The sequence below is a fragment of the Psittacula echo genome (genome assembly GCF_963264785.1).
Source record: "Psittacula echo genome assembly, chromosome: Z".
NCBI lineage: Eukaryota > Metazoa > Chordata > Aves > Psittaciformes > Psittacidae > Psittacula > Psittacula echo.
In genome coordinates, this window is record NC_137742.1 from 712,192 (window position 1) to 735,121 (window position 22,930).

The following is a 22,930-nucleotide window of genomic DNA, read 5'->3' on the forward strand; positions in this document are numbered from 1 at the left end:
CACTGGAAAGAGCCCGACCCTCTCTCCTTTACATCCTCCCTGGTAAGGCCCCCTGAGCTGCCTTTTCTCCAGGCTGAACAGCTCATAGAACCATAGAATCATGGAATACAGGCTGGAATAGACCTTAAAAGCCACCTGGTCCAACAAAAGCGATAGCCCTTCCTTCTAAGAGAGAAGGAAAAGCCCCTTAATCACCTTTTGTGGTCCTTTATTGCACTCTTTGGTTTGTCTATTTATCCATTGTAGTGGGATGCTCAGAACCGTACCAAACACTGCAGGGGTGTCCTCACCAGTGCTGAGCACCCTCACCTCTTTATCCAGCTCTGCTTCTGCTCTATGCTGAGCTTGTTCTCCTGAAAGGCAACACTCTTGCTATAGTCTCACGGGGCGTACAGTGGTACTGGACCTGCTAACACATAGCTAGGAATGTGTGGTGGGGATGCTGCCCTGCCACATCACCTCCAGTCAGACGAGGAGGCAGCGTGTCTTCCAGCAGATCTCCCTGCTGCCTGCATGCGGGGGAGCACCACACACTCCATACCTCGGGAAGGCTGTGTCAGCTCCCCCCAAGTGACAAAAAACTACAGAGCAGGGAGCAATTCCGGTGGAGAAGAGCTTCAGTGGGAATGAATCATTCTGTTGTTTCTTTGTTACTGGCTGTGGCACAGCCAATTTCCGTTTTATTAACCCAAATGAGAGTATAAAGTCAGCCTTTTTGTTAGTACTATTTATTGCGAATGTGGAAATGTCATCTAGTTTGGAACTAAGAGATGAACTGATTAGATAAGTCATATCATTAATTGGAAGACCCTTCCATGATGATTAAATATATCAAAGCCATTCAAGTGAGAAAATGCAGCCTTGAAGTAAAGAGTTTAGTCACTGCTTGAACATACAAGAATATGTGTATTTAGGTATTTTACACCAAGGAAATCTTGTTTACAGAAAAGAGACCTTGTTAATTATCTGATGCAATTAAATGCTTGTGAAATATAGTCTCTTATTGAAAGTATTCCATTTCTTGATGATTTAGAGACCTTCTTTCAGCTTGGAGTGCTCTCTTTCGTATTCACAACTTGAAGCAGATAGTCCATCATCTAATCAAAAGAGAAGAATATTATTTATAGAACAGTCCTGGAGAAAGTCATTCGCCAAGTTAATAAGCCCAATATAGATCTGCTCTGTGTGTTCACGTAACAAGTGCATTCCCAATAATCTGTCCAAACTAGCCCTTGCTCTGGGTATTCACATAGCAAACACATTCCTAATCATCTTTCCAAAATAGACCTCATTTGTCTTACTTAGTGTAATAACCAACTGCCAGAGCATGAGGAAAGTCATCCTCCCAAAGAATTCTGTCTGCTGTCTCATTTATATAGTGTCTCATGAGCGTTAAAAAGCCAAGCCATAGAAACAATTTAAAGCTTATTTTCCAAGTTACTTTTACTTAGTGTGAACCAAGTGTCTAACTTGCAGGAGAGAGTTCCTTTCTGATCTTTACCTACTTTAACTGTCCTTTATTCACAGGCAAGAGCTTAATTTGCCTGCTAATAACTGAAAACAGAAGAAATTAACTGAGGTGCACCACTGTAGGCCTAGTTCTCAGAACTGTTATGCTAATCCCTTTGGCTTTGTGGACTATTTGTGTGTTACTGCACCTTTCCTACTCCAGATGAGTCTTTTAGAAAAACATTATTATTATTATTAAGAAATATACAGCACAATGTGGCCATTAGTGGTGAATAATGCACTGAATGAGTTTGACCCTGAACTGAGTTACCTGAAGTACATCTCTGTATTTACTTCTGCTACGTGTCTGTATTTCGTTCTGCAGCCTCTAGCGTGGGGGATTTCTGTTCTTAAATTTAGAATTCAGAGTTTGAATTAAATCTGCTAAATGTGAACGAGTCCGTGAAGCAAAGTCCTCATAGTCCGCATCTTCGCAATGCAGCTTGTCTTCACTCACATTCAGTGGATGGCAACACAGAGCTGCACACACAGAGCCAGGGACTCACGGTCAGCACCTCTGCAAGTGCATGCTCAGCCTACAAACAGGACCCACAGCCCTCTCGCTGGTGATCTGGTCCTGGGATGGCTGTTCCATCAGCTGATGACGAGGTTCATGATTTACTGGGTTTTGGTCACATTTCAATGCCTCAATCCAAAAGGCCATTTCACAGTGAGCAGTAGCCCACTGGAAATACAGTGTCTCACTCCTCCTAGAGCAGTTCCTATTTCAAACTCAAACACAATATGGCTGGAGAAGTATTTAATGCCAAGTACAAAGTTCTACATGTACCACACCATCATCACCAGCTTGCTCCTCTCACACATCCACCATTCCTGTACACGGGGCCCCTGTGTGAGCTGTGGGGCAGCAGCACCTTAAACAAGGGGGATGTCTAACCAAAGCCTGTGCAACACGGAACCCCTCACATCCAGGGAAAGCTAGAGTCAAGAGCTACAGAATCCAAATGCTCTTGTATCCCTGTGTACACAAATGACTGACATTCATAGGTACCAGAATTACACCTTCATAAATACGGCCTCCTCTATTAAAATAACAATGACCATTATTTAAATATCTATTACAGCCCTGAAGAAAAGTAAAGCACACTCCTTCCCATCTTCTGATCTTCATCTGGAAGACAGATTTCAAGCAGACACAAAGCTTAACCATCAGGTGCTGGGGTTTTACTTTCTGAAGGCAAAGGAAAACCAGTAAAACACATCTTATCTATCTGGGCTGCAGATAATCAGGTATCCGTGTCCAGCAGTAGGAAAGCACAGGGTACCTACTGCTCATACTACTCTCAGGATTATGTTTTACTTCAAGATAGAGCCAAAGTAACTGTTGAATGCTGGATATCAAAGGCTCGGTGGCAAACTAAGGTTCTCCAAGTCGTTATATATCCTACTCACACAGAAGACATGGTTTTCAGTAGAAATCTAATCACTGGAGAAATCAGGATATTTAAGGCAATAATCTCATTATTCCATGTATATGTTCAAAGTCTGCCCACAAAAATGTGGCTATTGATGCAGGGTAAAAGAACACACACTTGGATACGTTTACACCTACCGGGGGCAACTTTCAGCCTTTGTAAGTACAATTCATTACCAAATACTTTTCAAAGTCAAAATATTTCCCTCTTTCCATAGCATAACGGGATTTGTCTCATCTGATCACAAAGCTGCCCACTGCAGAGCTGAAGATGACACAGTTCCCTCTTTTGATAATAGTAATCACTGTTACTGCAAGTTATCACTCTCAAAGCCGTAGCCAGAAAGAAACCTATGGATGGCATTTGTATTAGTGGTGTAAGAGACTTAAATATCGGCTTTAATTTCTTACCCATATTCAAGTCAAACCCCAAATACTCACTGACGTCAGTGCACCAGGATTTCAGAAGGGAGGAATATTAATTACATCATATTACAGTAGAATACAGGAAGAAAAGAATCTTCCCACCAATGTCTTTAAGGAGATGTACTAATCTTCTCATTCTAGTTCAAACCCCTGCAGCTCTATCACCATGACTCTACCTGGGGCATTATAAAGGCAGGAGTTTTCTAGTAAATTCTGCAATTTTGTGTCATTTAGGCCCTGATTATTTTCTCTAAAGCCTCACTGATACACTTCCAAGTGTAGTTTATAGGATTTTCCAAAAGAACAGGGGTAAATCTGGTCCAAAGCCTTGTTATCTTGTGAAATAGTGCTGGTAATAGTCCGTTAACCTGAGGGAAGAAGAAGACAAGCCAGAGCCGGGAACAGAGGAAACTCCCCAACCCAGATGCTCCATCCTCTGATCAGCACCCAAGGGAGACAGGCAATGTGATGTGCTGTTATACACAATACACTCTGCCTTCTTCCTGCCCGCTATACTCACACCTGGTTTTCACACCAGCTTATTTTTGCTGGATTAATACACAGCTTGGTGCTGATCTGGCCAAAAGAGCATGATGTGCTGGAAAAGAAGAGAATGGAACAACCGAGTGACTTGAAGGAAATGCAGGCACTGGAATCTGAGTTCATGTCCAGTGGCAAATTAACTCATTAAAATTACAATATATATAATATATATAATATATGTAATATGTATAATCATAGAATCACAGAATGGTTTGGGTTGAAGACACCTTAAAGCTCATCCAGTTCTAAACCCCCTGCCATGAACAGGGACACCTTTCAGTAGCCCAAGATTATCCAAGCCCTGTCCAACCTGGTCTTGAACACTGCCAGGGACAGGGCAATCAAGATAATCACTAATCAGTAAAGCAATAATCAAGAGCAGACTCTTAATTTACTGAATGACTAGTGCACAAGATGCATTTCTGCTGCTTTTCTGGACAACCCACAAGCCAGAGGAAGCTGGTCTGTTACCATACAATGAAAAGCAAATGCATGGAGTGTTCTTACAGGTTTTTTCTTACTTACATTTTTCCAGCTGCTGTTGTCATCTGTGTCCCAGGTATTCCTGGTGTACCAGGGAAGCCCTCCTTTTATAACATGAGCACTTTTATTTTCACTCCTTTCCAGCAGCCATAGCAAATACTTGGAGATTTCCTCCCACTGCAGGTAGTCTTCCAGCTGCTTCATATTTTCAGGTAATGCTGAAAATGGGGTCTTGTTTTCTTCTTCATAAGCATAAGGAAAATCTCCAGTGCTCTTTTTCCCCATTAAATGCCCTGGAACAACAATTATGGTAGCATGAAATTACCCAAGACTGGTATAGATTTGGTTGCTCAAGCATCAGCTGGAAGATGAAACTGATGGATAGCATGGAGGGAATGGCTTAGACGATGTCAAAGCACAACTGGAACTGGAAACACCACACAATTTCCCCCGTCTTTTAGTCTACATTGTCAGAGAGAAAGTTGCTGAGAAAAGGCAGAGAAAACCAAGCATTGTGCCTGGGGCTAGAGAGAGGCATCTGGTGAGATTGCTGGAATAAGAAGTGGATGGAGACTCACAGAATCAGCTAGGTTGGAAAAGACCTTTAAGATCATTGAGTCCAGCCGTAAAAAGCAGGCTTGAGACTTTCCCTGCCTTAACATGCCATGTGAGAACTGTGGTGTAAAGCTATGTTCCGACGCCTTTCTAGGAGCTAAACTGGGTGCGCTTTTGATATACAGTACTTTACGGTCATCAAACTGAAATCATAGTTGACTTTAGGTTGCAAAGGAGGTTACTAGGATGGGGAGGGTGAGAGGCAGCGCTGGAGGAGCCCCCCGCTGAGCGTTCCGGGGCTTCGACAGGACCAGGGCTTCCCAAGGTGCCGACAGCTCCCTGGGGTGCTTCGGGCTCGGGTTTAGGTTCCTGCATCTCTGAGGAGAGGCAGCGGTAGAAGCATCATCGCCAAATGAGCATGTCAAAGCTGCGTTATCCCGCCAAGAGCGACTCCCGAGGCTGACAGGGACGCGGGTTGCCGGCCCTCGGGGAGCGCATAGAGCCCGCCCGGCACCGGCAGGGACCGGGAAGCGCCCATCGGGGACTCGCTCTCCCCGAGCCGTCGGCTCCAGGGCACAGGAGGGAGCCTTCTGCCGGCAGCCACCCTCCGAGCCGACGGCGGGGACAGGGGAGACCGGCTGGACGCCGGGCGGTGGCACCCGTGTCCTCCCGGACGAGGAACTTGGAGCCGCCGCGGGAGCGCCGTCGGGCCGGACGGAGACTTACCCACAGCCCAGTGGCTGCCGCGGGGATAGATCTTGGAGAGCGCGGGGGAGCCGCCGGGCTGGAGGGGAGCCGAGCCGCCCTGTGCCGCCAGCAGCGCCAGCGCCAGCAGCGGCAGAGCACCGGAGCACCGCGGGCCGCCGCCGCCCATCCTGCCGCGCCGGGGGCGCCGGTGCCGCCGCTGAGCAGCTCCGGCTCCGTCCGGGTGAAGCGCTGCCGCCGCCGCCGCTCATTTATACGGAGCCGGGACCGGGCGCGAGCGGGACTCCCGCGCCTGACGCCTCCTCGCGGGGCTGCGGCCGCCCCCGGCCCCCGCCCGCCTCCCGCCCCGGGGGGGGAGCCCTTCCCTGCGCGGCACCGCGCTGCCCCCCGCCCGCCGCCGCCCGCAGCCCCGGGACCCGCTCACAGGCGTCCCGCTCCCTGCCCCGCTCGCGTTCGCCCCGTCCTGCTCCCCCCCCCCCCCCCCGCGCTGCTCCCGCTTGTGCCCATCCCGTGCGGGGCCGCTGGGGTGGGGCATGGGACCGGCAGGAGCGTTCTGGGGCGCTCACTGCAGCGACCAAACCGGGGATAGGTTTTAACAAGAGCTTGTAGCATGCTCCAGCGTTTCTCCAGGGGGAGGAATGGCTGTGAAGCGACCAGGCTCACAGGGTAACATCACCTGAGGCTCACTGGAATAGAGCATCTTGTGCAAAGAGTCTTTCAGTTTCCACTGTCACATACATTTACCTTCACGGGTGACAGGAACGTCCCGCACAGATCTACAAGACTTGCTGGTTTTGTTGCACAGAGAACCCGTGAACTTCCAGCAGTTGAAAGCACCTGGAACCGGTCAGCTTTGTAATAGTGGGTGAAAAGACCTTCATACTGAAGAGGCAGTGCAGAGGAGAGGGTGGGTGAATCACTGGAGGAGGCAATGGGCGACAGTAAAGGCCACAAAGAAGTGGAAGCTGAAACACATACTCAGCTCCAGGCATGTGAGTAGTTCCACTGAGGTGAAGGTGGAGGTAGCAGAGGGATATGGAGTCCTTTGTCTCAAGGAGAATGGAGGCAGGGATGGAGTCATGTGGAATTGGTACAGTTTGTGTGGTGTCTTGTTCCCTAGGCACCCAGGTGGGGTACACTGTTAACAGAGCTGAGTGCCAGGCACGCAGGCACTCAGGGGTACACTGTTAACAGAGCTGAGTGCCAGGGGCTTGCCGGATCCTTCAGCTAACCCTGCCTGGCTGGGACTGAACTACACCCACTGGGAACTACCATGGATGCAAACTAACATGATTACTGGGCAAACCATTGAGTACAACCACTTTGGAAGTCAATTGTGTATCCTCCTGTATGAGCTAAATTGTTCCCTTGCTTAGTCTCAGCTTATTGCGTCTTCTTCTACTGATTGATGTGATTCATTCCTTTATTTTGGTTATTAATTATGCATTCTTGTTTAATGTACAATGGTATTCTGATGCCTCAACAGCATTCCTTTAGCAGCCTGCAGTGCAGCTACAGACAGCATGTGCTCTGTGCTGAGGGATAGTGATCCAACACAAAATTGCCACCCGTGGGACATCCTCATTGCTCTTTGCCAGAAACTGGAAATCCAGGAAACTGTCCAGAATGCTGAGGATGTGCTGGGCTGAGGGATCCCACCGGCACTAAGGGAGATGGGGTGCAAAGGTGGGCACAGAAGGGGCTGTCAAGGTTTGGACCCCATGTAGGTGGATGAGTGCCTGGTCTGTGCTCATCAGGTTATTTGGCTGCTGGGCAGGGACAGCAGGGATGTTCCCAAATTAGCACCATTCCTCCTTGGCCTCTCCACCTTCCTCAGCCCAGCCGAGGATCCAGCCCACTCTTGGAATACATTTGTGCATCATTGTAATTTCATTCCTTACTTGTTCCTAAGGATAAAAAAGGTAATATGGATTTATTTAAGTTATTATATTTATTAACCTTTCAGAATAATACTCATCTGGTAACATACAGAAATAATATAGTGGACCCCCCTAACAGAAAGAAGAGCCAGGTACCATAAACATATGTTATGAACTGTGACTCAGTTGAGACAATCCTCGTTAGAGAAGAAACCTGATCACGTCGATCTGTGTTGGAATACCCAGAAGCAGCTCTCTCCATTTTAAAATACCTTTCTACCCTTCATATATCCCATGGCAAAGTGAACTCTCGTTGTGCTCCACAGCAGGAAACATGAATGGGTTTTAAATGCTATTACCACAATGGCACTATTTATTTTGCTTCCTTTACATTTTAGACAACTCTGAGTGTTCTATCAGCAAGGCAGGTTTCTGGCAAGAGAAAGGGCTAACAGAAGAATGGTGCGCTTTTCATCACTCCCTTTGTGGGGATCCTGCCATCGGAGGCAGCTGTAATGTATGTACAGAACAAACAGTAGTTGAAGCGGATCACCAATGCAATAATAGGGCACAATCACCCAGGAATACTTGGTAAATGTTGGAGATGCTGAATAGACTTCATCTGCAGCACTTCCCACCTGCAGGAAGGGCAGGCGCCTGCAGCCAGCCCCAGAGCTGACCACAGCAGCAGCTCCCTGAGGAGCCGAAGACATTTTTCCATCAAGAGCTCCCCACTTTACAGGGGCTGAGCAATAGGAAACAAGAAACGTGTTTTATGGGGCACAGCTGACATTTGTGCTGTGTGTAGGAAGCGCTGGGCGCAGGCGGCTTGTTCCTTGGTGCTCATCAGGGGAAGCAGCTCTCAGGACGGGCTCAGGGTGCAGGTTAAGAGCAAGGTTCATGGTAAAGGGTCAGGGCTCCTTTTCCCTGGGCAGCCTGAGCTGTTCCAGCAGGATTTCCACACGAGCTGGGGCTGGGACAGTGCAGCCGGGACAGTGGCAGGTGACTCATCTGCAGTTTGTTGGGTTGCAGCTCAATCTGTGGAAAATAAGCACTGAAGGAATCTGAAACTACCAGGTTTATTTCCCAAATGACAACTTCCTTCCACATATAGCTGCTGGGTTCCTAAATACTGGATTGTGTTGGAGAAAACAGCTGAGGAACCTGTGTGACACAAATCCAGGTGGCAAGCAAAGACAAACCAGCAGGACAAGCGTAGGTGGGGAAGGACAGGCATCAGCAAACCAAAAGGCTCTCAAGGGACCCTAGACTCCCACCACAAGAAGCAAAACAGGAAGCAGCAGCCGTCCAGCAGCTGGCATAAGGGGCACTGTCCCTTGGGAGCAAGGAGAGGCCCCAGTCCAGTGCCTAGCGCTGAGCTGCCCGCGACTGGTGGAGCCCTGTGCTGGCTGGAAGGTGAGCCGAAGGCTCGAGACACTCCCGGGGCAGAGCCACACTGTGCATCCCTCCCAGACACAACAAAACCTCTCCTCCTGCCTTGCCCCCAGCAGGCAAACGCAGCCAGGGTGCTCCCCGGGGGCTGGTGCACCAGCACCCCACTCCCAGCCCTTCTTGCACTCAGATTTTCCACATGTACCTTTAGTTTTATTCCTAGCAAAAGTGCTCATCAGCGCTGGGCACTGATGTCCTAATGGGGTTGCAGAAGAAAGCAAGCTTTGTCCACAGCAGAGGACAAACACATGCAAACAGATTCAATATTCAGGGGATGGTCATGTCCACGTCAGACTTCCACGCACCTACATATAGACACAGACTATCTATAGCACATGTGTGTGTATATATAGTTTGCGCTGATAGTGTATTCACACAGATGATAGAGAAGCAGTTAGTTCTCTATACAAAAGCAGGGTACTGGAGCATAAATGATGACAGAAGAGATGGAATATACTTATTTAAGTTAAGCTGCTGAGCAGAGAAGCCTATTGAATTTTTGCCATGTGGGTGGCTTACGCTTTGTTTGCTTTTAGCCCTTAAGATGTTCAAAGAAACATTGATAAAATCCATGCACACAGAGGAAAACATCCTTTTCATCACCGTTGCTTACTATCTTGATTAAACAGGGAGAGAAATGACTTGCTAAACAAGGCTTAAACTGGAGTTCTCCCTCCATATACTCCACATACTCACTTTACCAACGCAGGCAACAGTTCAGCCTGAGTATGTGGCAGCAGGATTCAGCCACCTCCAGTGCTGCCCTTCCAGGAGGGCAGTGAGGAGCAGAGGGGCACAGCAAGCAGTGCCAGGGCTGCCCTGCACCCGCAGCCTAACACCAAACACCAAAGTGCTGAGAAGAGAGAAGTGCTTTAAAATGCTCTCTCCTTTTCTCCAGTGACACAATGCACGGTATTTCACACCAACAGCCAAACCAGCCATGCTCCCCAGGGGTACTGATGTCTGAAGCATCATGTAGGCTGAGGTGAACCAGCTACCACAGCTTCAAGGATCAATGGAGCGCTGCCTCCAGTTAGTAAGTCAGTAGATCTGATTATTAGATCCTTGATCTGTCCTGGCTTCAAAGGGAAGCTGCAGCCTGGAAGCAGAGCAGGCAACTGAAGTAGCTGTATTTATAGAAAAAGGAAAGCGTCCAATACAACGGATCTTAACCCACTTTTTGTTAGTCAGCCCCATCTATAACCTGCCAAAACACATGCACAAGCGCAGTCTGTCCCTCACCTCTGAGGAGAGAATGTAACATTCTGCTTGAAGCACAAGGAGCAGCAATGTATCTGAATTTAATGGGGGTAAGTTTGGCTGTAGCGTGTTAAATCACGTTGTGAAAACATACATCACCTTAAAATCGTCTTAGCAGGACGAGCAGAGAGAGTTGGTAATATGCAATTACAGAACATAGCAAACTGCATTCTCTCTGTTGCAAACACAAATTAATATTTAGCAGACATTAAATCATTCTAGCATCAGAGGGCAATTTACTCAGAGCAGAAAGTATTCTCCTGATATGCACTTGCCCACTGAAGCTCATTTATCATTGCTTATCAGCCCAAGAACTGAAACATTCTGTATGTTACCTAGCAGAAGGAAAGGGTTTATACCAGAGATTCAGGTTCTGGGCAAAGCTTTTGGCACTCCTTTCCTCTCTGACTTCTCCTCCACAGAAATTAATAAGCAGCACTATCTCCCTAGATCATCAGAAATGGAAGTGGGGGCTTAAAGCAGCTCAATGACGGGAATGAAAGTCAAGAGCAGAATCGAGAACAACCCGATCCAGATGTTGTGAGTGATCTCCAAGTATTGCTCACAGGCAGCCAACCAACCTGGGCTCGACAAAGCAGCCACCAGCTAGCAAGCTAATGTGTTTCTGCATGGAAAGGTACCATCTTTCACTATGGTTTTAGTGGTTTCGTTATGGTTTTAGCCTATTTCAGTAAAAATTACTGTTTCTAACGTTCAGATGGAATTGTTTCTTGCCTTATCACTGGGCACCGCTAGGAAAAGGCAAGCTCCATCTTCTTTGCAGCCTTCCCATGTAAACAGGTAAATTACCTATGTGGTTAACCAAGTGAGTGTATGTGCTGACCAAAGCTGCTTTGGCAGATGCACTAGCAGATCTCTAGGCAAGCAGCTAAACCCAGACAAAGTGGGCCAGCACTGCCACCCAGCATTATGGAACACGAAGAGCAGCAGATACGGCCACACTGACAACCACGTGTGCAGGAAGAGTTAAAACAAGACAGGGGATATCACACCCAAGAAATACAGCCTTCTTTTCTGAGCATGAACCCACGTGTTAAGATGTTATCCTTGTGTCTTTTTACTAAGCCATGTTTCCTCAAAAGAAGAATAAACTCCCATCATAACGTGTCAAATCTGCCATGGGGGTTCTATCCAAAACCCTTCTCCCAGAGCCGGAGCTGGCTGTGATTGCACTGGGGAGGTGAATTCTGATTTCAGCAATACAGGGGAGGAGCGAATGAAACAACATCTGACTACACATACACCATCTCCAAAACTGAACTCATTTTCTGAGCTGTGATGGTGCACTTCCAGGAAGGCTGCACTACAGATACCTAAATTATTCTGACATGCCATTTATTACAGCCAATTTTATTTCCACACAATTTGACACAAAATAAGTCATTTTTATAATACAGTTTGTCATGAAAACTGCTTAGTAGGACACAAAAGGAGTACTTGGAACAATGCAGCAGTTGTCTGCCTTCAGCAGTAGCTTTACAACAGAAGAGGTGCCATTATTGTATAATAGGATATAGTTTTGTAGAGCTAAGGGGTTACAGAAGAAACAACACGCCACTAGAAGAAGCCTCATGCTGTTCCTTATCAAGGCTACAAAAACAAAGCAAGCGAGGAAAACAAGTTCTGCTTTGTTGAGGGTAAAACACTTGAAGAGAAAGGAGAGAAAAAGCCAGAATTTCATACAAAACACCGATCAGGCAAGTTTTTAAATGAAAAACCCACTTTATGTTTAACACTATCAGGTATCAGATGATAGGAGAGCACAATACAGCCTCAACACTGGAATATGAGTTATGTCATACCCATATTGGTAATTTTACTGAACTATTGTGCTATTCACCCAGCAATTTACTGATGTTAATAAAGCCCCTTAACATCTTGTTAGGTTTGGTTTATAGCTGCGAACACAAAGGCAGAATGGTTACAGCTACAAACACAGCATCCCTAAAAATCAGGCCTCTCAAAATCAGGCCATGAGGTTATGTGTCCCTACAGCACTAAGGAACATGTTTCAAATCCAGGGGAAAAGCTCCAAGTTTCTACTTCTCAGTTCTTAATGAAAAATACCTTCTTGTTTATTGTTGTCAGCCCTACCTGGACAGCTTTCTTCAGGCATCAGTCCGAATAAACTCCCTCAGCCCACTTCCCATCCTAACCCATATGCTGTGCCCTTGCAAGCACTGATCAAAACACTTTGTATGGTCATGAAAAGAGAGATTAAAAGTAATCAGGAAACAAAAATACTTAACAGGAGGGAGAACGTGGGTTCAGGCACAGCACCACTTCACCAAAACCAGCAGCATCTCAAGGAGTGCCACAAGCTGCTTTAGCACATGGCAGGCAAAAGCCTAACGGAAAGCAGCATTTATGTAAGGCAGTAAATATGCCATTTCATGATTAACCAACAGGCAACAGCTTTACTCATCAGTTTATTCAGACAAGACAGAAGCTTGCACAGTTTTGTATACAGAAATGATCTGAAATATATTAGTTTTTCCCCCCGTATATTTAACTCTTGACTTTTGCAAGAACAAAGTGACCTCTGTTTCAGGATTCACGTTTCAGCAGTACATATGCTCCCATTACAGCCAGCAGAGCATACTGCAAGAGAAAACAGAGAATAAAGGTGGTTATCATTTCTCTTACAAAGCTTTCCAAGCATGCCCTGTCAAACATTACACCTTCTAAATCAGAACACCATTACAGAGTTGGGTTCCTACAGATTTACAGGACTATTTCAATGTGATCACATTCATTACAAACAGGCATCACAACTGCAAGCACTTCTGGAATTCCTACAAACTAAATGTTTTCAGATTATTCCAAATACTAAGTTCTACTGGATAACAGACAGGCTAAAACAAGCAAGAGCACACAGCTCATTTTACACTAGGTACCAAAACACAGAACCACATTTATTAACGTGTTCTTATAGGCAACATTCTTACTATCTTCACTTGCTATTTTAAAGTATCCAAAATGTCTGTATACATACCTTAAATTTCGGATAGTCATTCATTATTATAGTCACCATCCCAACGTAAGGCAAAAACCTGTAATTCACAAAGCAGCTGAATGTAAAATGAACCCTAAAATATTACATGGAAACTTCTCAGTGTTGGTGTAAAACAATCATTTATCCTGCCACTAATGGATGGCTGAATGGGAAATAATTGCTTTTTCCCCTCTTAGATAAAAATATTAATCAAGTTTCACAAGATGTATCTTAGAGATCCACTCTGCTGAGAGGAACCACAGAGGCAACTTTTCCATGTAAAGTACTTTACGTCCCATTTTCTTTGAGAAATTCAAAGCCCCCCATACCAGACCCACTTTGTACCAACAGTGGAGTGATTTAAGTTCCACATTTTCTTTCTATTAAACCATGAAGAACATTTTCATTACTTACCCTCTTGCTCTTCCAACAACATCCTTCTTCTCTAACCAGTTCTGACCTTCTTTGTACAAGCCTCTATCATCGACTTCATTATTATCACCTTTAGTCAGAAATTTGATGTTCCCATTTCCTCTAGAAGGCAAAGAGGTGATAAACTAAATACCACTTAATATAAAAGCCTCAATTAACACCTACAAAGCACAACACAGACAAACAGTGTTATCTAATCTTGTAGCACTTTTCTTTGCTTCCAGCCCTGCCTATTTAACACCATTAAATCATTAACATTACAGACCTTACTGACAGAATTAATAGATTTTAACAAGAAATGTGTTTTAGAAACATTCCTAGATTGCCATTTAATGTAGGCAATGACACGATGGACGTGAAAGGGATATTGCCCATCCAGCGCAAAAGCTGTATGTGCCTATGGGGGAGAAAAAACCCAGCCCCTCTGCATTGTCAACAGATCAGAAAGTTAACTCTGAAATGCTGAACTGTCTCTACTAAGAGATTTCATCTATTTTAATTTTATTCCACAAATTGTGGAGCAAAATCCCCTGAAGTTACCACGCCTTGGAGAATTAAATCACAAGTTTCACATGAAGTAGATCCTGAAAGTCTTCCCTTAGGAAGAAAGTGGTATAACAACACAGTGCAATTTGCTTCTAAGTTCTAGACACTTGTTTAAGTCTCAGTAATCATGCTTATGGCAATAGAAAGCTTTGTCCTTCCTTTGATGGAAACAGACACTGAAGACCCTCTAAAGCAGCTGCAAAGCTGCATCAAATTCAGTATTTTGTCACTAACACTAATAAAGTTCTAGTAACTCACTGAAGCATCACGCAGACATGCAGGTGATACATGCAAGGCTCTGGTTCAATGCTCCCATTTAAATAAAATCATTAAGTTATTAATTTTGCTCAAGAAGCTGCTAATTGCAAGGAGCGATATCAAGAAACAAGTTTTCATGAAGACAAATTAGGTATTAAAAAAAGGCAGTCCTTGGATGTACAGATTTGTCACAGAAAGCACTGAAGAACAGATACTTCTCAAAAGATGAACGCCTTCAGTTCATGGCCAGCACTTCCTGAGGAGCAAGCGTGTCAATGTTTGCAACCTCCACCGTGCAGAATTAGAAGCAGACTCTGCTCCCACACTGCTACTGCTGGCAAAACCAATGGGCACAGCTTGTTTTACAGGACTCCTCCTCTTTGGCACAGGTTTATCTACTTCAAACTTCTGATGAGGAACAGGAGTCAGGGTCTCAAGAAGTGTGCCACAAGACTGGGGACAAAAGTGGATCACACCCTGGAGATGACTTATGTTCCAGCATGGCCTCACTGCCTTTTGTCATCAAATACCAACAAATCAGAATATGATCAAAAGCCATGGTGAAGGAGAGCACATTCAGAAACAAGGAAAATGCCAAGTTGCATTACTTTTCATGTACTTTGATTACTCTGTGAACTATTGGAATGTCTCTGCCTTCAACTTTAAAAACAACTATTTCACCAGCTCTGATTGGGTCATCATGGAAATTTGTTAAGAAGAGCAGGTCTCCCCTGTGGAAAGCTGGTTCCATGCTGCCACTACAAACAGAAAGAGAGGGAGACTTTATAAGCATTATGCTAAATGGAAGAACCACCATGAAAACAAAGTTAATTCTCACAAATAAACTCACAATGTTAACTGAGATGTGTTGCTACATCCATTTCGTAACACTGCACAGACATTTAGCACAACCCAAGCCTCAGCAAGCCCCAAAAGCTTAGCCAGCCTATAGAAGGCTTCCTTACTGGCCCACGGAAATAAATGAGATAACCTGGATTTTCCAAGGTGTCACATATCCACTGCTTCTACAAACTGCAGTGAAAACTTGACTGCAATTACAAAAGCAGCCTAACTCTTATGAAGCCAGAGTTAGGAGAAAGGAAGTGTTTGAGAGCTCCTTTAAGTAGATGAGCCTTCAAACTCCAAATCTATCCAAGGGAGAAGACACAGGACAAAAATCACATTTGGACTTGAACAGTAAGTCTTTACATTCACTTACCTGAGCACCACGACAATGGGGCTCTCACTTCCAGTAACCACGATCAGCCCTTTCCATATCATAAGGGCAGAAGACACAATCATAGCGAAGTTTAAGACTTGGTAATACAGCTGTATGAAACAAGACAATCGCTTTACTGTGCTGTACTTAAAAGCTTAACACAGAATTTCAACCCATATGCACCGCTGACCCACATTCCAGGCATGTGGTCTTCCATGCTAAAATCATATTCCAACAGAATCTGCTGGAACAGATGGCTGTAGTGCCAAAGCAACAGTACACACCACACTGCAGCATAAATCCAGCGTGTGCCTCAATCTTGGCTTATTCTGCCTGTGAAACGCTCCCATGTGTTTGTGCTAGGAGCTAGTGAACTCACTGGCAAAGGCTTCTAACACACAGGCCCTGAACACTGCCAGGGATGGGGCAGCCACAGCTTCTCTGGGCACCCTGTGCCAGCTCCGGGCGGCCCCAAAGCTCCAGAACCTCCGAGCGGCCCCCACCTCCTGCCCTGCCCCGCGGCCCGGGCCCCGGCCGCTACCTGCCGCTTGTTCATGCGCCGCAGGTCCCCGAAGAGATCCATGGCGGAACCTCGGGCTGGGCCGCCCGCAGCCGGCGGCAGGAACCTGCCAGCGTCCTCCCGGGCGGCTCCTTAGAGGGAACCGCGGCGGAAGTGGACCGCGGCCCGAGCGCAGTGCGCACCGCTGGCCGCAGCTGCCGCCAGAGCGGAAGAAGAGGGACTCTCAAGCCCCGTGCGCACCGGGAGTTGTAGTCCCCCTACTGACCCCGCCTCGCTCACCCTCGAAGGGCCTTGACGGCACTTGAACTACAATTCCCAGCATGCACCGCAGCAAAGGGCCTGAAGGCAAAGCCCTTCGCCACTGCCCTCAGAGGTGCCTGACCAGTTTGCAGTTGGAGGGGACGCTCGGTGGAAGCTGAGAATCCCACGGCACGGCGGAATGAGCCAGGCTCGTGTGGGAAGCGACTCAACAGCAGCACCGGCCTCCCTCGCCCTGTCATTTGGGTCAGGCGGCTAACGGCCACCTCTCTCCGGGACCGTTGCTGCGTGTGCGCAGCTCATTGGCCAGCCGAGGCAGGGCGGGAAAAGGAGGGGCAGGAGCGGGCGGTCGGTAGGGGGCGCTCTGCTGAGGGGCAGTGCTGTGAGGGGGGTGTGATGGCGGCAGGCGGTGTCCCGCCGCGGTTCCCGCCTCAGCTCGCTGCCACAGACGCCGGGAGCGGGATGTACCTCAGGGAGCCCGCAGACAGACCAACATCTGCTGCAGGTCAACTCCTTCCCATTCAGAAGGGCTGAGCAGATGATCTCTGGAAACTTCTTCCAGCTCTTCATTTGAATAGCTGTGTAAGTCTGAAGCAACCAGCAGCAAAACAGGTACAGGTCATGACCCAGAGCTTCTTGATTTCCTGGGAATGAGATGAGCTGGACTGGGTTTTCACCAAGTTCAGAAGGAGTTCCCAAAGAGTGGAAAAGACAAAGGGAGAGCAAAGAGCATGGGGAATGCTACTCAGATCGATGGGAGCAAAGAGTTTGCCTGAAGGAAACTGGAAAAGTGTTTGCTCCAGACTTTCTGTTAGCAAACAGCTGGGAAAGAGTGACCAACAGTGCTAGAACTGGCCTTAGAGCACAGGAGAGCCTGAGAGCTGGGGCTGCTCATCCTGGAAAGAAGAAAGCTCCAGAGGATCTTGTCAGTGTAGATCAACACCTGAGTACATAAAGAGCCAACCTCTTCTTGCTGGTGGTCAAAGTATGTGACACAATTTGCCATGATCACCATTGGAGCAGATGTAGGATTCACAAGCAGTTACTAAGCCGTAAGAAAATACACCAGAGCAAACTCAGAGGTGGCTGAATTCCCTTTGTGTAATGAAGATTGGGATGAAAAAGCTGTGGAACAAAGTTACCTGTTCTTCAAGAGTGGGATCTGCCACTGGAATGTTTGGTAGGTCCTTGTCCAGTGACAGCTTTTCTGCTGTTCCCCTGGAGCAGCTTTTTCATCCAGGATACTTGGACACGGTTTTGGTCTTTAAACAGAGGGTTTCCCCTTTAAAGATTAGAGATGGTGATCAGGAAGCACATTCAGTGTGAGGGAGACTTCCACATCACATCCTGTGGGTGGCTGAACCACAGAATATGGAGCCATGTGTTGGTTTTCATGCACATCTATGACATGAGTCCTGCAGAGTTTACAGACGTGTTCATATAAGGCAGAGAAAAGGAATGATAAAGATCATAGTTCAGTTTAGCTGTTGGTTACTTCCTACCCATGACACAAACGTGAGACTTGTTACTGCAAGAGAGTCATTCAGGTCTTTGTTTGTTCGTTTCCTCCTCCAACAGCAGCTGATTGCCCAGAACATTGTGCCTTTCAAGCAAAAGAGGACAAATTCTCACTTGCACAAGAGTAAACCTAAACGTCTCATTGAATGCACCACTGATTTATACCAAGGTGTAGCAGAACTGAGTTCAGACCTGCAACTCACAGGCAGTTCTAACCAATCTGACAATCAAAGCTCGGTTAAAATTACTTTGCCACTGGAATGTCATCTTTATGTTATTTCTTGTGGTTATAGATGTACATTTCACTTTAGCTATTAAAATAATTCATTATTTTAGTGTAGAATATCATATGTGCCTTAATATAAGAAAACTCCCACAACAAACCAGCTTTTGTTCCACTATACTGTGTACCACAGCCAAATTCCTACTAAAGTAGAATAGATTTAAATATTACTTTGCATTGAATTTTATGTTGACATTTAACAGTAAATATTTGACCCTTTTCTATTATCCAGTTCTTCTAAGCAAGTTTATAACATGTTTGCAAGGTTATTTCATACTGGCTGTCATGTTTGAGGTACTTTGGGTTCTTACCAATATCTACTCCATGAACTGTTTCAGATTTCCTGGTTCAACAACTGCCCAGTGCAGCTCTGCAATGTGTGATTGTGACCCAGCTCTCTAACTGAACCACTCTCTGCAATCCTCCAGGGCTGCTACTCAGGTGTGAAATATGGACCAGACCAGTGCAAGAAGGTATGGCCGGAAGCATGTGGGCTGGTTGATGTCTTGCTGTGCTCTCTTGTGGCTGTTGCAACCTAGAATTAATCATGAGACTTTTGAGGCTGTCGCAGGGTTTCACTGATGCAAAGGGGACAGGAGGACTCAGGATGTGACTGTGCTTCTACATCCTCCCACAAATAGAGCTGTGTGCAGTCTCTCTGTGCTTAGGAAGTCACAGAGATGTGACATCATTTTGTCCAAGGCACAAACCCGCGCTTCATTCTGGGGCCCTAGTATCAGCTTGCCATTGATTTCAGTTCCAAAGCTCAGAAAACACTTCTACTCACCCATTGTTCATGGTGAAACAAGGGAAACACATTAGGAAGGTGCTGGGAATCACCTTCACTTCTCCTGGTGGCTTTGTTCTTTCCTCATCTGATGATTTCAGTTATTAAAGGTTACATGTGTTTTGAAATCTTCGCTCCTGCGAATGTTTGGCTTCAGTATTTGTCCAGCAGATCTGCTGGAGCTCTGCACCTAGAAAATGATGCTAATTTTTTAGTACACAGAAAAATGTAGCTCTTGACATTCTGGCTGATTTGCCAGACCTTTGCAAACAGCCAGGCCTTAGTGCTATGTCTATGGATAATATTTGAATGATGGCTCTGTGTTTTCAAAGAGATTGGTCATGGGCAAATAACCAGCACCTTGCACCTGAGCTGAGCAATGTAGGTTAATAAGGAAAGCCATTGGAGTCCATTTGCAGCCACTGTGAGTAAAGCACAAAAGAAATGCAGTAACTCACTTCCTCAGTGAGCACTCTTCAAATACATTTGGAACTCTTCTGCTGCCCATTCCTGTTGCTCAACAGGCTGTAAGAGCAGCCAGTAATACAGAGTGGTGTCCAAAAGCATCAGGATGCCACTTACACCAACACCACTCTCTGGACTATTCTAATACTTGGAGCACTAAGCTGCCTGTATGAGTGGTTGCATCTGAGTGCAAGTTAAGTGAAAAACATCATTACACCATTTTCTGAGCCACAAAGCTGAGGGAATGTACCCCTGCCTCAGTTCCCCCATTCCACATGAAATCATGTTCTGACAAAGACAGGAATGATGACAGCTCTCCTGCAGCACCGACAGGGAGTCCTGCATCCCTCTTTCCTCCTTCTTGCGTGGTTTACATGTGGCTTCATTATCTCCAACACTTCAGTCTCATTCATTTTCACACACACAATATCCACTGATTTGCTGAAGGGCTTTGTTCTGTGTGTGAAAAATACTTCGGTGGAATATGGCCTCAGGCACACACCTTTGCTCTTCAAGGTCATTTCTGAAGTAATTTCAGCTGCTTCTGTTAGCCCACACACCGAGTGGTCTCAGGCAAAACTAGATGTCTTGCTTTTGAAATCTCATTAAGGCTGCTTAAAACTGGGCACCCAACACACAGGACTCTGTGACCTGTCACTGGGGAAATGGAGAACTTCATGTTTGGGGTTATAATGGGCCTCTCTGGCTTCACCTTTCAGTCACAGAAAGTCCAAGTACAGACTCTCCCCTGGGGCTTGGGAAGGCCCTGGTTTATCTTTTGTTTTCAGTGCATGCCTCTCACAGGCATTCTCATTTTGCCATTGTGTCTTGTGTTGGGTTTGTATCACATTCAGATTTCTCTGCCCTTTAGCTCAAAAAAACTCCTTTCTTTGCTTTAAGGGTAGATGTTAGCTGGACAGTGAGAGTTTTAGAATCTAAAAGACCTCAGCAAGGATTCTTTTGTAAACAGCCTTTGAGAATTCCTTTCCTTTCCTTTCCTTTCCTTTCCTTTCCTTTCCTTTCCTTTCCTTTCCTTTCCTGTCCTGTCCTGTCCTGTCCTGTCCTGTGATTCAGGCTCTGCCTTTGTCTCCAGCCAGCCTGGAGCTGCCTCTGCCCCATCCCTGGGGCTGCAGCTCATTGTGAGACACAACCACATGTGCCCAAAGCCCTCATGCAGATCCAGCTCCAGGGAGTCCTTGCTGCTGTGTGTGACATGAAGAGGGACCCTGACGAGCCCGGCTGTGTGAAACATCAGTCATGTACTGGAGCGTTGGCTCAGAGCATCGCTTCTTTATTCATCACAATATGATATTAATACCTGATGAATCTCCTGTGAAGCAGGAAAACAGTCTCAGGGGTTGTAGTAAGCGTTACCAATAAAGGTTAATGTTTCTTGGGTGCTTTTGGCATTGATGTGCTGATGTCTTTGTAACAGGGACCTGGTGCTGTGAAGTGTTTGCTGTCATCTCCCCCAGGGTACCTCTGTAGGGGAAGCAAGGAGACAGACTTGATCTGTGGTTAAATCAAGAGCTCTGCCTCTGCCCTCTTGGCTTGTGATCGGTTCCCTTTCAGCACAGCGGAATCTAACATCTTTAGAAAACATCCTAGCCTAAGTGCAACTGGTTCTGGAAGGGTCTGGAAGCTCTCACAAACCCAAGCTCCCTCAGCTCGGGTTAGACAGGGCTGAAGGTGATACAGCAGACCAGGAACACCTTGGAAGCCTCTGTCTGCTTCCAGATTGAGGCATGACTGTTCTGGGAGCCACAGCTATACAGTGCTGGAAAACTCAGAGGCTGATGGTGATTTACTGATGAGGGAAAGGTCATGTCACTCCTCTGCTTTCCCAATGCATTTTAATTCCTGAACAGTTCTGATTTAGTTCCCAAAATTTATGTGCAGCTCTTGTTTTCTGGTCACCTCAGTGTCTTGAACTATGATGACTTTTCCATGAGCTCTTCTCTCTGCTGTAAGTGTATTACCTGGGAAGATGAGCAGTGTAGCACCAGTAATTGGCTGGTAATATCTGTTTATCTTCTTTATCTGTTCTGAAGAACTGAGGGTAAAACACTGCCTAGGAAGTGTTATATATGTGAAGGCCCCTGAAGGCCTCAGTCATAGCACCATATAAGACAATCTGGCCCCTTGTCACTGAGTTCAGTGGAGACAAATTTGGCCTCTGGCCATAGAATCTGCTATTTGATGCTTGTGCCTTGACTTTCCTGAGATTTGGAAAGTGCTTGACATTACATGAGTGAAGCACATCATGTGTGGGCAACATCTCAGTGAGTGTAAAGCATCCAGAGCAATGCTGGTGCTGCGTGATGGAGATGTTTCTGTGCTTATAAAGGGCTCTGCTCATTTTGCTAACAGCAACAGTATGGAAATGTAATGACCAAGGGCTATTTTGAGACAGTAGCTCCTCCACTTGCAACTTGAGTGCATCTATCAGGGGCTGCTCTGCATTTTAACCAGGAAAGGAACAGTCACTTCAACTAGGAAATATTGTTGTACTTCAGTATTAATCTGGCACACAGACCTGTGGCAATGGAGCTGAGTGGTGGCCAGGCTCAGAGACAGCAACACTTATAAAGCAGTGCATCCATCTTCCCACCATTAGATTAGAACCACAAAATACAAAAGAGTAGAATTTGAGAATATGAAATAAATGAACTGCATAAAGGCTTCTGCCAAATCACATTAGGGGCCAGAGCTGTGAAGGATACAATTCTAATAGTCACATTACTGCTTCAAATACAGTTTTCCTTCAAAGTAGGAACCTGGGGTCAGAGAAGAAAACTGTAGTGCCTTCTGTTCATTTTCCAGATGGATCTGGGTCACTTCCAATGCCTTGTTCTACCAGGTCTCTTCAAAACAGCCCATAGCAGTGGAAGAAGTGCTCCTTCTTTCCTGCTCCTACTCCATCCACCTCTGGCTACGTAACCCAGGTTGTAAGTGGATCTCAGGGATGTAGGTTGACTATGCTTGTGCCCTCTGTGTTTGCCATGTTCTGTACTTCTCTTTTCCCTCCATTCCCTACCCTTGCTCCTTTGGGGAGCTTAGACACATAACCTTTTAGTAATAATCTGAAATTCAAATACTGAGAGTTGATTTCTGAACTGCCCTAATATTTGAGAAAGGTTTTAAAGTAAAATAGGTTCTTCTGTGTCCCGTTATTGGCCTGGCAGCTGCGTGTGTGTGCCAAGTGTACTGAGAAAGGTAATATTAACAGCATGAAAAGGTCAGAGTTATATAAAAACCCTTTTAAAACTAAATAGGCCTCAACTCCCCACAGATACACAGAGGTTAAGAACTGAGATCTGGGCCTTCGGCAGGTCAAGTTGTGCATCTGTAAATGCCCTCCAGAATAAAAACACAGACAA

At 46.1% G+C, this 22,930-nt stretch overlaps 2 protein-coding genes across 3 annotated transcripts; both read right to left on the reverse strand.

Moving 5' to 3' along the window:
• Positions 1-1,043: 1,043 nt before the first annotated feature.
• On the reverse strand, positions 1,044-5,825 carry GRP (gastrin releasing peptide; the record flags this gene model as incomplete). Its single annotated transcript, XM_080637141.1, has 3 exons — positions 1,044-1,097; positions 4,439-4,689; positions 5,678-5,825. The coding sequence occupies 3 exons, from the start codon at positions 5,823-5,825 to the stop codon at positions 1,044-1,046; spliced, it is 453 nt and encodes a 150-aa protein (XP_080493267.1).
• Positions 5,826-11,924: 6,099 nt separating this feature from the next.
• SEC11C (SEC11 homolog C, signal peptidase complex subunit) lies at positions 11,925-16,444 on the reverse strand. 2 transcript variants are annotated; one of them, XM_080638420.1, is made up of 6 exons: positions 16,261-16,444; positions 15,720-15,829; positions 15,182-15,258; positions 13,679-13,796; positions 13,265-13,322; positions 11,925-12,870 (listed from the first exon to the last, which is right to left on the reverse strand). In XM_080638420.1, the coding sequence occupies exons 1-6, from the start codon at positions 16,300-16,302 to the stop codon at positions 12,817-12,819; spliced, it is 459 nt and encodes a 152-aa protein (XP_080494546.1). In that variant the 5' UTR covers positions 16,303-16,444; the 3' UTR covers positions 11,925-12,816. The 2 variants fall into 2 exon arrangements, with proteins under 2 accessions (XP_080494546.1, XP_080494545.1); XM_080638419.1 differs by having other exon boundaries at positions 11,934-12,870; positions 13,679-13,798; positions 15,109-15,258.
• Positions 16,445-22,930: the final 6,486 nt, after the last annotated feature.